This window comes from Protopterus annectens, chromosome 9.part0 (genome assembly GCF_019279795.1).
Source record: "Protopterus annectens isolate FY-2018-M chromosome 9.part0, PAN1.0, whole genome shotgun sequence".
In the NCBI taxonomy this organism is placed as follows: Eukaryota; Metazoa; Chordata; order Ceratodontiformes; family Protopteridae; genus Protopterus; species Protopterus annectens.
In genome coordinates this window covers 805775565-805788927 of record NC_056743.1, presented here as the reverse complement: position 1 = coordinate 805788927, position 13363 = coordinate 805775565, and the positions used below count along the sequence as shown (strand labels likewise).

At 41.3% G+C, this 13363-nt stretch overlaps 1 protein-coding gene across 2 annotated transcripts in view; it reads right to left on the bottom strand.

Annotated features, from left to right (window-relative positions):
- Nucleotides 1-13363, bottom strand: part of TFCP2 (transcription factor CP2) — a 1028615-nt gene that overhangs the window by 313471 nt on the left and 701781 nt on the right. For both annotated transcript variants that reach the window (XM_044083452.1, XM_044083451.1), the window contains exons 8-9: nt 2386-2474; nt 2194-2265 (exon numbers count right to left, since the gene is read on the bottom strand). In XM_044083452.1, the coding sequence (XP_043939387.1) occupies nt 2194-2265; nt 2386-2474 (161 nt within the window). The remainder of the gene's footprint in view (nt 1-2193; nt 2266-2385; nt 2475-13363) is intronic.

The window sequence follows — 13363 nt, the reverse complement described above, 5'->3', positions numbered from 1 at the left end:
AAGTAATAATATGTGGGAAGAAACTAAAAAGATATTCCAATAATTGAGAAGCTCGATTATAGGAATGGAAAGTAAGCTACAAGCAGTAGAAACAGCTAAGTCCCTTTTGTTTTATATACAGGCTAAGCACATTTTATCAACCAGAAGATAGAACATGGACAATAAGAGTTGAATGAATTTAATTGGGAGGGGAAAAGGGCAAGAGTTAAGTGAGGCAAGTTCATTATCCCCTTACAATAAAGTGGTTTAGGATGAACTAATTTGAAGAGATGCTTTAAAGCTATATACAATTAAGGCTCATACATAACACAAGCAGAAGGTTATAAAATAAAATGATAAATGGATCACGATGAACCAGGGATAGAAAGTTTGAAAATAAGGACAGAGTACGATTTTTTGGATTCAGGTCCTCACGGAAAATAACCGCCATACAGAATATTTATAACTTAGATGAAATGCTCCAATAACTTAGCTAACACGGGAGTGGAGAATGGAGATTTTACCAACATGGATGACTGGAAGCAAGGGTATAAAAAGAGGAAATAGGAGCTAGAATTTAATGAAGAAAATTAGCAAAGGAACCAAGATACTGGGAACAAATAACTAAAAAGAGGGGATAGGTAATAGAGAGGGATGAGGACAGAAGTCTGGACTGCAGGTTAGAAACTACCTTTGCTATTAGGGACTGATAAGAGTATAGGGAAAGAAAAAGGTTGAGTCTAGAACAGAAGCTGCTGTTACAAAGGGATGAATAGTAGGGCAGATAAAATACTGCATGACAACCACAAGAATCACAGGAGATTAGAAAAGACTGGGAAGACAGAAAGAAAAGGCAATTTACAAAGGAATAACGGGATGGCAGCTGTACCGCTCTCAAGTATGCAACAAAGTCCAGAACATTTAAGATTTTTGATTGAAAGTATATGCACAGATATGTTTATACCCCAAGCAAACTTCAGAGAACTTCTCCTTGGGTAGAAAGCAAATGATGGAGATGTGATGGGAAACAGGCAACTGGGAACATGTTTTTCGGGAATGTAACAAACTGGCAGATTTTAAAAAGTTCCTACAGAGTACTTTGTCAGAAATGTTGGGAAGCAAATGGTTATATCCAAGGAAATTATTGTTTAGGGCTGGGATATGGGACATGAACTGTCTAGACATAGTAAGATTAAGATTTTGCTTTGCTAGGTTTAATGCTACTGGCTGCCAAAAAAGCAATTACTAGAAAACGGAAATCAAAATCTAAACCAATTGTGATTGAAGTACTGGATATTGTAAGGGAGATAAAAACTGACGGAGGGGGATCTTCAGGAAAGAACAGAACAAAGTGCATATAAATAAATGGAATATGGGGGGGGGGAGACAACACTTGCAGAACGATATTAAAGAAAAGTGAGGTTTAAGGGAAGACAGTAAATTCAGCAACTTATGCAAAGTTGGAGTGAATGAATTGTTAAAATCAAAATATACGTATATTTAAGAGAATGTTACTATGACTTATTTTCACTTATTAACAAATGTGTACCTAAATCACCGTCTAAAATGGGATTTAAAAAAAAAAGAATGCTGGTGGTATTCAACACGCAACACATTACAGGAAAAACTGGTACACTTCTATTAAAAAAAAAACTCTAGTAATGAACCACTGAATGTTGTGATGACAAATCCAAGAAACATAGCAGAAAAAATACATACAGTAGTGCTTATAAGGGTATCCAGCTCACTCATAGACTGATCAATGCTTGGGCAGCTGAGCAGAAAAAGTATGGAGCAACATATAAATATATGAATACACTGAATGAAAAAACAAAGGCAACTGTAAAGTCAGATAGTTCTGGAACTCTGCAATCTTGGCCATTAGGAGACAAATACACCTTTAACTGTGAATTAACTTACTGGCAATCATTAGGGTTCACCAGAATGCTAGGGAATGAAAATAATTTAAAGGGTTAGAACTTTCACAAGACTATTCCCACCCACTTCTGTCACTTGGAAACTACATATGCTGTGTTTTCATGAATGCACAGATAACCACTTTGCAGCCTACAAAGGGACTGCTGGACAGCCAGGCACTATTACAGTCATGCTTCCTTTTAAGTCCATAACAAAAAGCTGCTCAGGCAACATAGCCAGAGCAAAATAAAAGACGTGTCACTCACTGCATAATTTTAGAAAGATAGAAAACGTAACCTGTGTGCCTCGGACGTATCGTTGTATCGCATATTCTGGTTTTCAACCTCCCCACTGACTGACAAGCTGAGTCTAAAGAGGAAAGAGGATAATTGCCTAAGGCATATTTGCAAAAACAGATTCTGTACAGGCATGCCATAGCTCGCTGGTGATCAGCAAGGTTAAATAAGTAAAAGGTATCACAGTCCTTACCTTTCAGTAACAGAAAAACTGCTATGTGAACTGTTAAAGCCAGGAGATGGTGTGTTGTTGACGTACGTGACCTCAGGCCATGGTGAACACTGAGATAAACAACACACACAAAAGAGTTTTAACAAAATACAACATGGAATATAATCAAGGCGCTGTTACACTAAGACATGCAGGACTGCTCATAAAGCATGGTGAAAAGCATTAGGACACTGGTTCATTTGTGCATTACAACACCAGTACACCATCCACTCTGTATCCTAGAAACCAGAGCTGGTGTTATAACTTCTTAGGACCTTCAGCCTAGATTTACTTAAAAATAATAAGCCACTTAAAACACCACAGAATTACACAAAAAAGTTTCATAAACGTATACTTTGGCAAACAGAAAAAGAGTATGCATGTGTCTGTGACCATATCTTAACTGATTAGGGTCAGGTATTGTGACTTCTGCCCCATGACTGCTAATACTGATATTCTAATCAATTTAAGTAAACTAAACTCTTAGCAAAGCTTACAGGAAATCATTATCAATCACACTATGACATTTAGTGCAAGAAGCTATTCTACTCTGAAAAATAAAGTGTTTTTCTTTTTGATCTGTTACGATTTTTAAAGAAAACAGCTACAAATGCTCAGAAGCTGAAGGCTACGCAAGGCGGTGAAGACTTTCAAAAACTTTACACAAAAAACTCAGCAGACCAAACAGGGACATCAAGAAATGAAGTAGACTGTGGAACTAAAAAAGAATGGAGTACAGTAACAAAAAATGATCTGCTCATTAATGCAATGCAGGTAATTGACTTTTACTGCTTTCAACACTTCATACGTTCAAAACATTTTCTGCATTTAACGTTTCATCAATTTTCCTAAATCAAACAAAATGTTACTTGCAATAAGTAAATACATCATCTTCTTTCAGCTGTTCCCGTTAGGGGTCGTCACAGCAGATCACCTGTTTCCATTTCTTCCTGTCCTCTGCATCTTGCTCTGTCACACCAACCACCTGCATGTCCTCTCTCACCACATCCATAAACCTTATCTTTGGCCTTCCTCTTTTCCTGTTACCTGGTAGTTTCATCCTTAGCATCTTTTTCCCAATATACTCAATACATAAATAAAAATTAAAAAACAAATCTAAGCAAAGATTTTTGAAAGAGGGCAATCCTACCACATATGCCTACCCATTTATTTAAATTTACTAATGCTACAAGAGAAGGGGAAGTGAAGCACGTGGCAAACTCTGCATACTAGTCTTGCATAAAGAGAGATACCATTCTGCCTAATGAAAGACTACTGTTGTAGTAAAAAGACACAAGAAGAAACCAACCTCAAACTGAATGCATTACAACCACTCAATACTCACGAGTTTGAATGGATTACTGTAATTTACGACTATTGGAAAAAGTACAGTTGTGTACACTTACCATAAATGTAGATGTTCGAGTGTATTCACTGTTGCAGTCAGTACATTTGGGTAATCCTGCTGGCAGGTTGCCCTCAGTCGGCCTGAATTCCAAAGTCTTGGGTCCTGCGTCGGCTGTCGTCACCCCTTCCCTGACGTCAGGTCGTCAGGGGTATAAAAGAAGCAGCCGACGCCATTTTCTTTAGTTTTTCTTGCCCGAGATGTCAGGTGCCCCCAAAAAGGGTAGTCAAAATTTATATCTATATATAAAATAACATGCAGTAATATAAACTTTACCTTCATCCACAAGCAAATATACCACATACGTTATATAAATCAGAGAAGGAAAGATAGGTTCCATCAGAAGAAAAGGGGGGGTGGCTGGTGGGTAACCTGGACAGAAACAGTGAATACACTTCAACATCTACATTTATGGTAAGTGTACACAACTGTACTATGTTCTGCATGTTTCACTGTTGCAGTCATTACATTTGGGTAGATTCCCAAAGCTATGGCTGGGAGGCTGGAGCTAAACAGGATTAGGAGCGGCTATGAGACCCTGCAGAACTGCAGTGGCAAAGCCTGCCCTTGATTTAGAGTAGAGTGGCAGATGATAGTGCTTTGTAAAGGTGTGCACTGAACTTCAAGTAACTGCCTCTAAAATGCCCTTGATTGGTACTCCCCTGAGAAAGGCTGCTGAAGTGGCTGCAGCTCTGGTGGAATGTGGCCTAATGCCCTTAGGCACTGGCTTGCCATGGTATAAAAGTAGCAGAAACTAATGTAGTGGCCTATCCATTTTGAAATAGTCTGCTTTGAGATAGCCTTTCCTTGTGATCCTGCAGCATATGCCACTAGTAATTGCTCTGTCTTTCTGAAAATTTTGGTTCTGTCCAAGTAGAATCTAAGCTGTCTGTGTACATCCAAAGAATGCAGAATTATTTCTCCCTTGTTTTGTGGATTTGGATAAAAAGTTGGCAGATAAATGGTTTGGTTAAGAGCCACACTGGACACCACTTTAGGCATAAATGTTGGGTTTGTCCTCAGGGAGACCCTATCCGGATAAAAAATTATAAAAGGTTCCACAGCCATGAGTGCCTGTAGCTCTGAAACTCGTCTTGCAGAAGTTATTGCTAGTAGCAGAGCTGTTTTCCAAGATAAAAACATTATATCAGCAGTAGCAGCTGGCTCAAAAGGAGGCAGGGTGAGTTTTTCCAAGACATAGTTGAGGTCACATGCAGGAATTGGTGATCTCCTTGGAGGCCTTAAATTTTTGGCTCCTCTGAGGTACTGTTTTAATAAGGGATGAAAAAAGATTGGTGGCTCTGCATTGTAATGAGCCGAAATGGCAGAGGCATGAATTTTAATAGATGAGAAAGATAGGCCTTTGTACAGCATCTCAGTTAAGTATTGTAAAATATGAGGAATATTTGGTACAGCTGTATCTGTTCCTTGTGCCTGGTTCCAAGCACAAAATCTCTCCCATTTTCCAGCATATGATTTTCTAGTACTAGGCCTTCTGGCTTCCAAAATGACATCCATCACAGCTTTGCTGAGAGGTGTGTTTTGTATGACTACTTTATCCGCCATGCTGCCAGGTTTAAAGTCCTGAGCTGGCTGTGCAGGATCTGATTGTTTTGCTGGGACAGTAGATGCGGTAACTGAGGTAGGATCCAAGCTGGGCATTGAGACACGCTCCTTAATACTGGGTACCAGTTCTGGTGGGGCCAGTCTGGTGCAATCAATATCATCTTTGACTTCTCCTGTCTGACCTTTAGGAGTACCTTGGGGAGGAGAGGCAGAGGGGGAAAGGCATATACTGATAGGTTTTTCCAGCTGAAGGATAGGGTGTTTACTTTCCATGCTTGTCTGTGATAAATCCTTGTGCAGAATCTCTTTAGTTGGTATTTGTGAGGGGAGGCAAATAGATCTATGCCCGGGCATCCCCATTTCCTTGTTATCATGCTGAAGACTTGTGGTTCCAGCTGCCACTTGTGGGGATCCATGAGGTTTCTGCTTAGTTCGTCTGCCACAGTATTTTTCCTTCCTGGCAGGAATTGTGCCTGCAGATGTACTTGGTAAGTCAATGCTGTGTCCCACAAAGTCATGGCTAGTCTGCAAAGGGGGTAAGAATGTGTGCCCCCCTGCTTGTTTATATACCACATGACCGTGGTGTTGTCTGTCTACCAGTAGTTGTCCTGGCTGAAGTAGGTCCTTGAAGGCTGTCAGGGCATTTTGAACAGCTAGCATCTCTTTTTGATTGATATGTAGATGCATTTGGTTTGAGGTCCATGTTCCCTGAATGCATCTTCCTGCCATGTGGGCACCCCAGGCATAATCTGACGCATCCGTTGTTGGTGTTTGCCTGGCTGGGGGTAATGTGAACGGCTGTCCCTTGTTTTGGTGACAAGCCTTTGCCCACCATCGAAACTCCTGTTGCAGGCAGGGAATGAGAGTAATTATAGTTTCCAGGCTGTGGCAATGTTGAGTCCAAACACTTTTTAGGTACCATTGAAGTTTCCTCATATGCAGTGTTGCATATGGAATTAGTATGATGCAGGATGCCATGAAGCCCAAAGCCTGCAGAATTTTTCTTTCAGATAACTGGGCCTTTGTTGCTAACATTCTGAAGTAGGTAGTCAGTTGTCTTTGTTTGTTTGGTGTGAGATAAGCCATCTGGGCAGTTGTATTTAAGCTTGCACCCAGGAATATTATCTCTTGAGAGGGTACTAGTTTTGATTTCTTTTCGTTGACTGTGTACCCTAGGCATGTTAGAAGTTTTTTCACAAATGCCAGATGCTGTAGAAGAATGCCCTTGTTCTCTGCTTGAATTAGACAGTCGTCCAAGTAAGGATATATTTGTATTCCTCTTTGTCTACAAAATGCAATTACTGGTGCCAGGCACTTTGTAAAGACCCTGGGTGCAGTAGATAAGCCAAAGGGCAGTGCAGAGAATTGGTAATGCATTGAGCCAGCCTTGAATATGAGGTATCTTCTGCATATTTGCCTGACTGGGACATGCAGGTATGCCTCTTTTAGGTCTAAAGTTACAAGCCAAGGGTTCTTGCCCAGCATGGGCAGCAGCTGCTGCAAAGTCAACATTTTGAATTTTGGTATATCCAGGAACGTATTCAGAATTGATAGGTCCAGTATTGGCCTCCAGGCATTGCCCTTTCTGGGTACCAAGAACAGTAATCCTTGTCCCCACTGTTGCCTCTGGCACTTGTTGAATGGCCCTCATGTCCATGAGGGATGAGACTTGTTTTTGAGCCTCTGCCCATTGACTTTTTGGCAGATCTGGCCAGCCTTTTGCCTTTGGCAGGGTATGGAAATGGAACTTGTAAGCCTTGTGACACGATATTTAGAACCCACTTGTCCTGGGTTATGTGCCAATTTTGAGAAAAAAGTGCCAATTTTCCCCCTAAGGGTGCTGCCAGGAAATAAGTGCTTGGTCCAGGCAGGGGGAAATCATTGGGACTGTTTCCTGTAAGGTTGTGATTTGTCTTCTCCACTTTTGGAGGTAGAAGCACCCCATTGCTTTGACCTGTATGAACCTTGTGCCTGGGATCTGCCTCTAGGGCATCTGGGTCTGTCCCTTTGAGGTCTGACACAGGAAAGGACCAATTCTTTGTTGGCCAGTGTCTACTAAACCTTGGTGGCTGTACTTGTAAGAAATCTTTGACAGATTGCATAGATTTAGCCTTGTCCTCCATTTTCTTTAACACCTCTTCTGCCTTAACACCGAACAAAGAATCATGCTGTAAAGGTGCATCTAATAATTTAACTTTAACACGATCAGGCAGATTTTGTTCCTTTAACCAAGCATGCCTTCTAATTACAGAACCTGTAACTGCGGCCCTGCAGGAAGCATCTAAAGAATCAAAACCACATTGCAAAGTATGCTTTCCAACTTGTTCAGCTGCATGCAAAATATTCTGCATTTCCTTGTTTTCTGCACATTCAGAATTTAACATTTTCTGTTTAAGCAATGCCATGACATGTTGCTGATATTTGAGCATAAGAAACTGACAGTTTAAGGCCCTTATAGCCAAGGTAGCACATGTGTAAACCTTTTTTCCCCATCTATCCAGTGCCCTAGAATCCCTGTCAGAAGGGGTAGGGTTTTTTGCAGCGGAAGCCTTAACACCCTTGGGACCCTGAGAAATAGTTTCTGGGTCTGCAGCAGGGTTTTTAAAAAGGAATTTATGCGCGTCAGGAACCCTGTAATATCTGTCAGGCTTAACAGGAGCTGGAGGTAAGGAGTCAGGGGTAAGGCTAGACTCAGAAAACACATCATCTACAATGTCTAACACATGAGGGATGGCTAGTGGCTTGTGCTGAGGCAGTAACAGGAAATCCCTGAGCCTCTTTTTAGACTCTGAAAAATCTTGGCTCTCCCAGTGGAAATGCTCCCTCATGGTATGTAAGGTTTCCCCAAAAGAATAATCCTCAGGAGGAGAAGCTGAAGGAATGGATTCTTCAGCATCAGAATCCTCATGGGGGGAAAAGAATATTCCTGATCAGAAGAGGAATCAGAAGAAATGGAAACCTGATCTGAAGACTCATAGTCAGTCTCTTGCCTAGGCCTCTTATCAGGAGGGGGATGGGAACCCCTGATCAAGGTAATCAAGTCTTCGGCCACTTTAAGCATATGTTTTTTGGGAATGGAGGCCTGTCCACGTGGCTCTTGAGGTTGCTTCTTTGCCTTTAAAGGTGCTTTAGTCTTTGCCTTTTAAAGTTGGTTTAATGTATAGATGTTTGGGTCTGAATACACCCTCAGAAGTCGGTGCCTGCTCAGCGGCTCCAGACCCATCTGAAGGATTAGCGTCAGAGTCTCCAAATACCTTGAGTTTCCAGCGGCATGACCGACTCCATGTGGGAGTCGGTCGCAGCCTGCAACTCTAAAGTAGCGGTCGTCAGGGGCTGCGAAAGCGTCTCACTGAGAACCAGCGAACCGGCAACTGGCTTAGGAGAAGCTTCATCTTCGGTTTTGGGCCTCGGCTGTCTTTCTTTTTCTTTGCGTTTTTTGTGAACTCAGGTAGTCGGATGGCTTTCCGACGATATTTCTGGATAATTAAATCTGCGTCCAAAGTAGTTTAAATCAAAATCATACCGAAGCTTAATAGTGCGTTGGTTAAATCTAGCACAAAACCGACAACCCAGAAAATTATGATCAGGGCCTAGGCAAGGAATACAGTAAGAATGAAAGCCCTTATGAGGTATTTGCTTCCCACAAGAAATACAATTATTAACTTTTTTTGACATCGGTTCTGGAGCAAGAAAAAAGTTTCCCCAACGGGGTACTTAGCTTTATAGAAGACTTCAGATCTGAAATTCGAACTCAAAAATCTCAGGAGTCGGCCGACCGGCACTTGCGAACTGCTTCTGCTTCGGGCACCGCGTGGCAAGAAATACTAAAGAAAATGGCGCTGGCTGCTTCTTTTATACCCCTGACAACCTGAAGTCAGGGAAGGGGTGATGACAGCCGACACAGGACCCAAGACTTTGGAATTCAGGCTGACTGAGGGCAACCTGCCAGCAGGATTACCCAAATGTAATGACTGCAACAGTGAAACACGAAGAACATCTGGTCACTGACTACTCCCTATCAGCATTCACATTACTGTGCCTCTAAGTTCCCGAGATTTTGTGTCTCAAACTTCTAACACCTGATGTGCATTTACTGATTACCAGCAAATGCTCAGGAAAGGAATGTGCATGGAAACTGAACTACAGGCACATAAATGAGATTTTATTATGGGAGGCTGGACACCCCACTCCTCACAAAGTCTGTCTTCCTTTCCCAGCAACATTTCAGTGACCATATTACAGGTAGACAGAATCGCACTTTGAAAATGAAGCAAAGTATCAGGTTTCATATTTTCAAACCAGATTTCCAAAAGACAATGCAATCCAAAAGACAGCTAAAGCAATGTCAGCAAGTAGTAGTTATGTTAAATGCCCACTCTGATTTATTCCATGCATGCTGTGTACTTTGGGATACATGACATAAAAATCAATTGACGATGGAATTAGTAGACAATTTTCAAAGCAGTCACTGTAAATGCAAATCATCTATGCACTATACTTCACAATAATACCATTATTGCATACCCGCTCTGCCACATTTTTTTAACTCAACATTTATCAAACTCAAAGAAACCAGCATACAAACACTGTGCAATCCTTGGACTTGGTGCACTTGTTTATTCCCCTCAGTGGCTGAGCAGTTCTTTCCATTAACTAAATCATGTGATTTGATCAGTAAATTCGTTTCTCAAGATCTATTTTATTTTATTTTTTATAGCTATCCAGTTTCAACCTAATACTAGGGATTACAATTTTTAAACATTGTATATTGAAAACAAAAAAGGAAAAGAGAAAAAAACTGCAAGAGTCATTATTAACTTGATGTTCCACTGCAGTTTCACCCATCAGCAGAGATTCATCCCATTCCTTGACACTTCCTTCAATGCTAAGAATTACCTATTCCTAATGTGGCATACAGTATGAACAAAATATGACTGGCTTCAATAACCGGTTTAGTTTCTGGTGTTTTTCCAAGAGGATTCAATATTTGGGAGGATGTAGTTATCAGACACATTGCTTTGCAAAGGATGGTCTGCACCTGTCTCTCCTAGGCTTCCAAACATTGACTAAAGCTTTATCTACCCCTTTTGAGCCTTTTTTAGGCAATGCCATACTTGATAAACCTACAGACATAACCAATAAAGGCCAAAGAAACCTAAAGGTGTTACTGCTCAATGCTAGGAGCCTAAACAAGAAACTCCACACCTTACAAGCTCTCTTCACTCCAGAGCACCTGAGCATGGTTTAAAGCTGCAGAAAGCACTCTGGCAGTGCAAGGCTTCAGTGCCATCCACACATTTATAACATCTGCTGCACAAACAGGGATAAAAGTGGAGGCATCTTTAGCAAGAAGCATTATTCTTTACTGGTTAAAATGCACAATGCCCTGAAATTCACCCAAGTGCATATCGTGATAAAGTTCCATACCATATTCTAGCAAGCTACATGTCACCCTCTATGTCCCTAGAATTTCACAGCTTGTACCTAGACCTACTGCAGACACTAACCATTAAGCCAAATACTATATTCATGGAAACCTAACTACTCTTCTATAAACTGGGAAAAATATACTGCCTCATACAATGATTCCTGGACTTTATCACAAATACCACTGACCAGAGAGTATGGAAATCACTAGAAGTTCAAAAAAACATACTGGATCTGGTACTCATCAATATGGGAGAGTGCTGCACCCCCCCCCCCCCTGTGTCACATCCTCACTGGTGAGGTTGAACCACAAAGCTGTCTCCTTCGTAATAAAAATAAGCTCTGTAACCCCAGCAAACACTAACAGTTAGGATCCATTTCAAAGCAAAATAAACCCTATTAAGCAATAGTTTATCAAAATTCAATGACCCTCCCAACCCCAACTTCACAACAACTTAAGTGAAATTGTTCAGAGACCCTGTACAATCATGTAAAGGGCTGTATAGAGGCTGCTATAACCACTAGAAGCAAACCTAAAACAAACCATACTGGTGGAATCCTAACCTTAACAGGGTATATAACAAAAGGAAAAAGTCATGGTTAAAATCAGGAAGAACATCTCCCACAATGACAGGAAATCTACAAACAAAACAGTACACTAAGAGGACTAATTAAGTCCAACAAGGCCAATTATGAGGTCAAGACAGACTTGCAGGCTAAAGACAACCATAAGGCCTTCTACAGTTATGTCAGTAACCTGAAAGGTAGCACATGTCAGTGTGCTGAACTGGTGATCAAAGATGCCACCTTCACTGAGCACTGTGATTTGGCAAATTTGCAAGCAGACAAATTCAGCTTAAACTTCACCCTTTACTCCCTCTCAAAGGAATACCTACTGGTACAATCTCCCCAACTATTAACAGGGAGCAGGTCCTGGTTGCGTTCGCTAAGGCCAAAAACAGAGCCCCAATGAGCCCTGACAATATCCCAGAATGCCTCAAACAGCTGGAAATAACACCTATCACCAGAACCACTTGAGTTATTTAACTTCAACCTCAAAACAGGCTTTGTACCACAAGAATGGAGGACTGCAACAGTTATCCACTTCATAAGTGTGGACCATTAACCGACCTCAGAAACTACAGGACTATCAGTCTGACTAGTCTAATATGCAAAGCCACGGAAAAAATTATCATGGAAATGATCAACAAATACATAGACAACCTTCAGACTCTGGACCCAACCCATTTTGGCTTTGTCAAGGGAAGACCAAGCCTAATGAACCTGGTGGACTTCCTTGAGAGTTCTGAGGAAGTCCTTAAACATGTAGAACAAAAGCACTTAATTGAAATGAGTTCTGTAAAATATTGGTTTCTACATTACATTAAGTTTGGATAGTTAATTTTCCAGTGTCCTCCTTGGTTGTGAATGTGCAACACACCTATTAGGTCACCAAGGAATGAATGAGGGGAAAATGGTGCATACCACCTACCTGCATCTGGACCTCACACCACATGTGTACAGTTGACAAACTCCTTGAACTAGGAATAAACCCCTACATAACTTGCTGAATTGCCATCTGACTCGGACAGGATCCAGAAAGTAAGAATTGGTGATACCACCTCCACTAAGAGACCACGCCACCAGAGGTACCTCAGGGCTCCTTGCTGGGACCACTCCTATTTGACATTTACTTCTGATGTCAAGGCCCTCTGGCTGACCAAGTTCGCAGATGAATGCGAATTAGGAGATCAGATTCCTCCCATGACACAAACATCTTATAAGAGGGTCTAACACAGCCAAATGACTGGTGCCAAAGTAATGGACTAAAACTCAAGGGCCAAGAAAATGCATTATAGTACCTTTTGGGAAAACAGCCAACCAGGGTAATTACTCCATTGATAAGACGCCCCCAAGACCTGACTCAGAAGTCAAGTATCTGGGAACAAATGTAGACAGTAATCTGGCCTTTCACGAACATGTGACCACGGTACTTAAGAAAATTATTTTTTGTCACTCATCTTTTAAGTAACGGCATGGAATCCAGATTCAAGGAAGTTACTGTGCCACTTTATATGGCCTTTATCAGATTCATCGAGTATAATGCCCCCTTCTGTATGTACCAAACCAAACATATGCAACTGCTGAAATGCCCACAAAGGTTCCTTGTCATGAGAATCCAGGCTATAAACACACTATCCTATATGGATTACCTTAAAATCCTCTCTCTATACTCCTGAGGTTACTGAGAGGCAATCTATGCCTGGCATACAACAAGGCATGCTTGGGTCCAGCTGATGGACCTTTTGCACATACGCAAAATGAACAGCATCAGAACCACTACATCTAAGGATTTAAATTTTTCCTGTGACAAAAATGTTGGCGAGACAAACGTGAATCACAGAATCCCCATTCTCTGGAACAGGTTCCCCATCCATGTGAAGCAGAGTCCATCCCTAACCCTATTTAAGTGTAACCCTGAACAATGAACAGGAAATCAGAAACTCATCCAGTCTGGCCCCCATGTCTCTGACAGAGGTAGACAGTAATGGCCAAACTAAC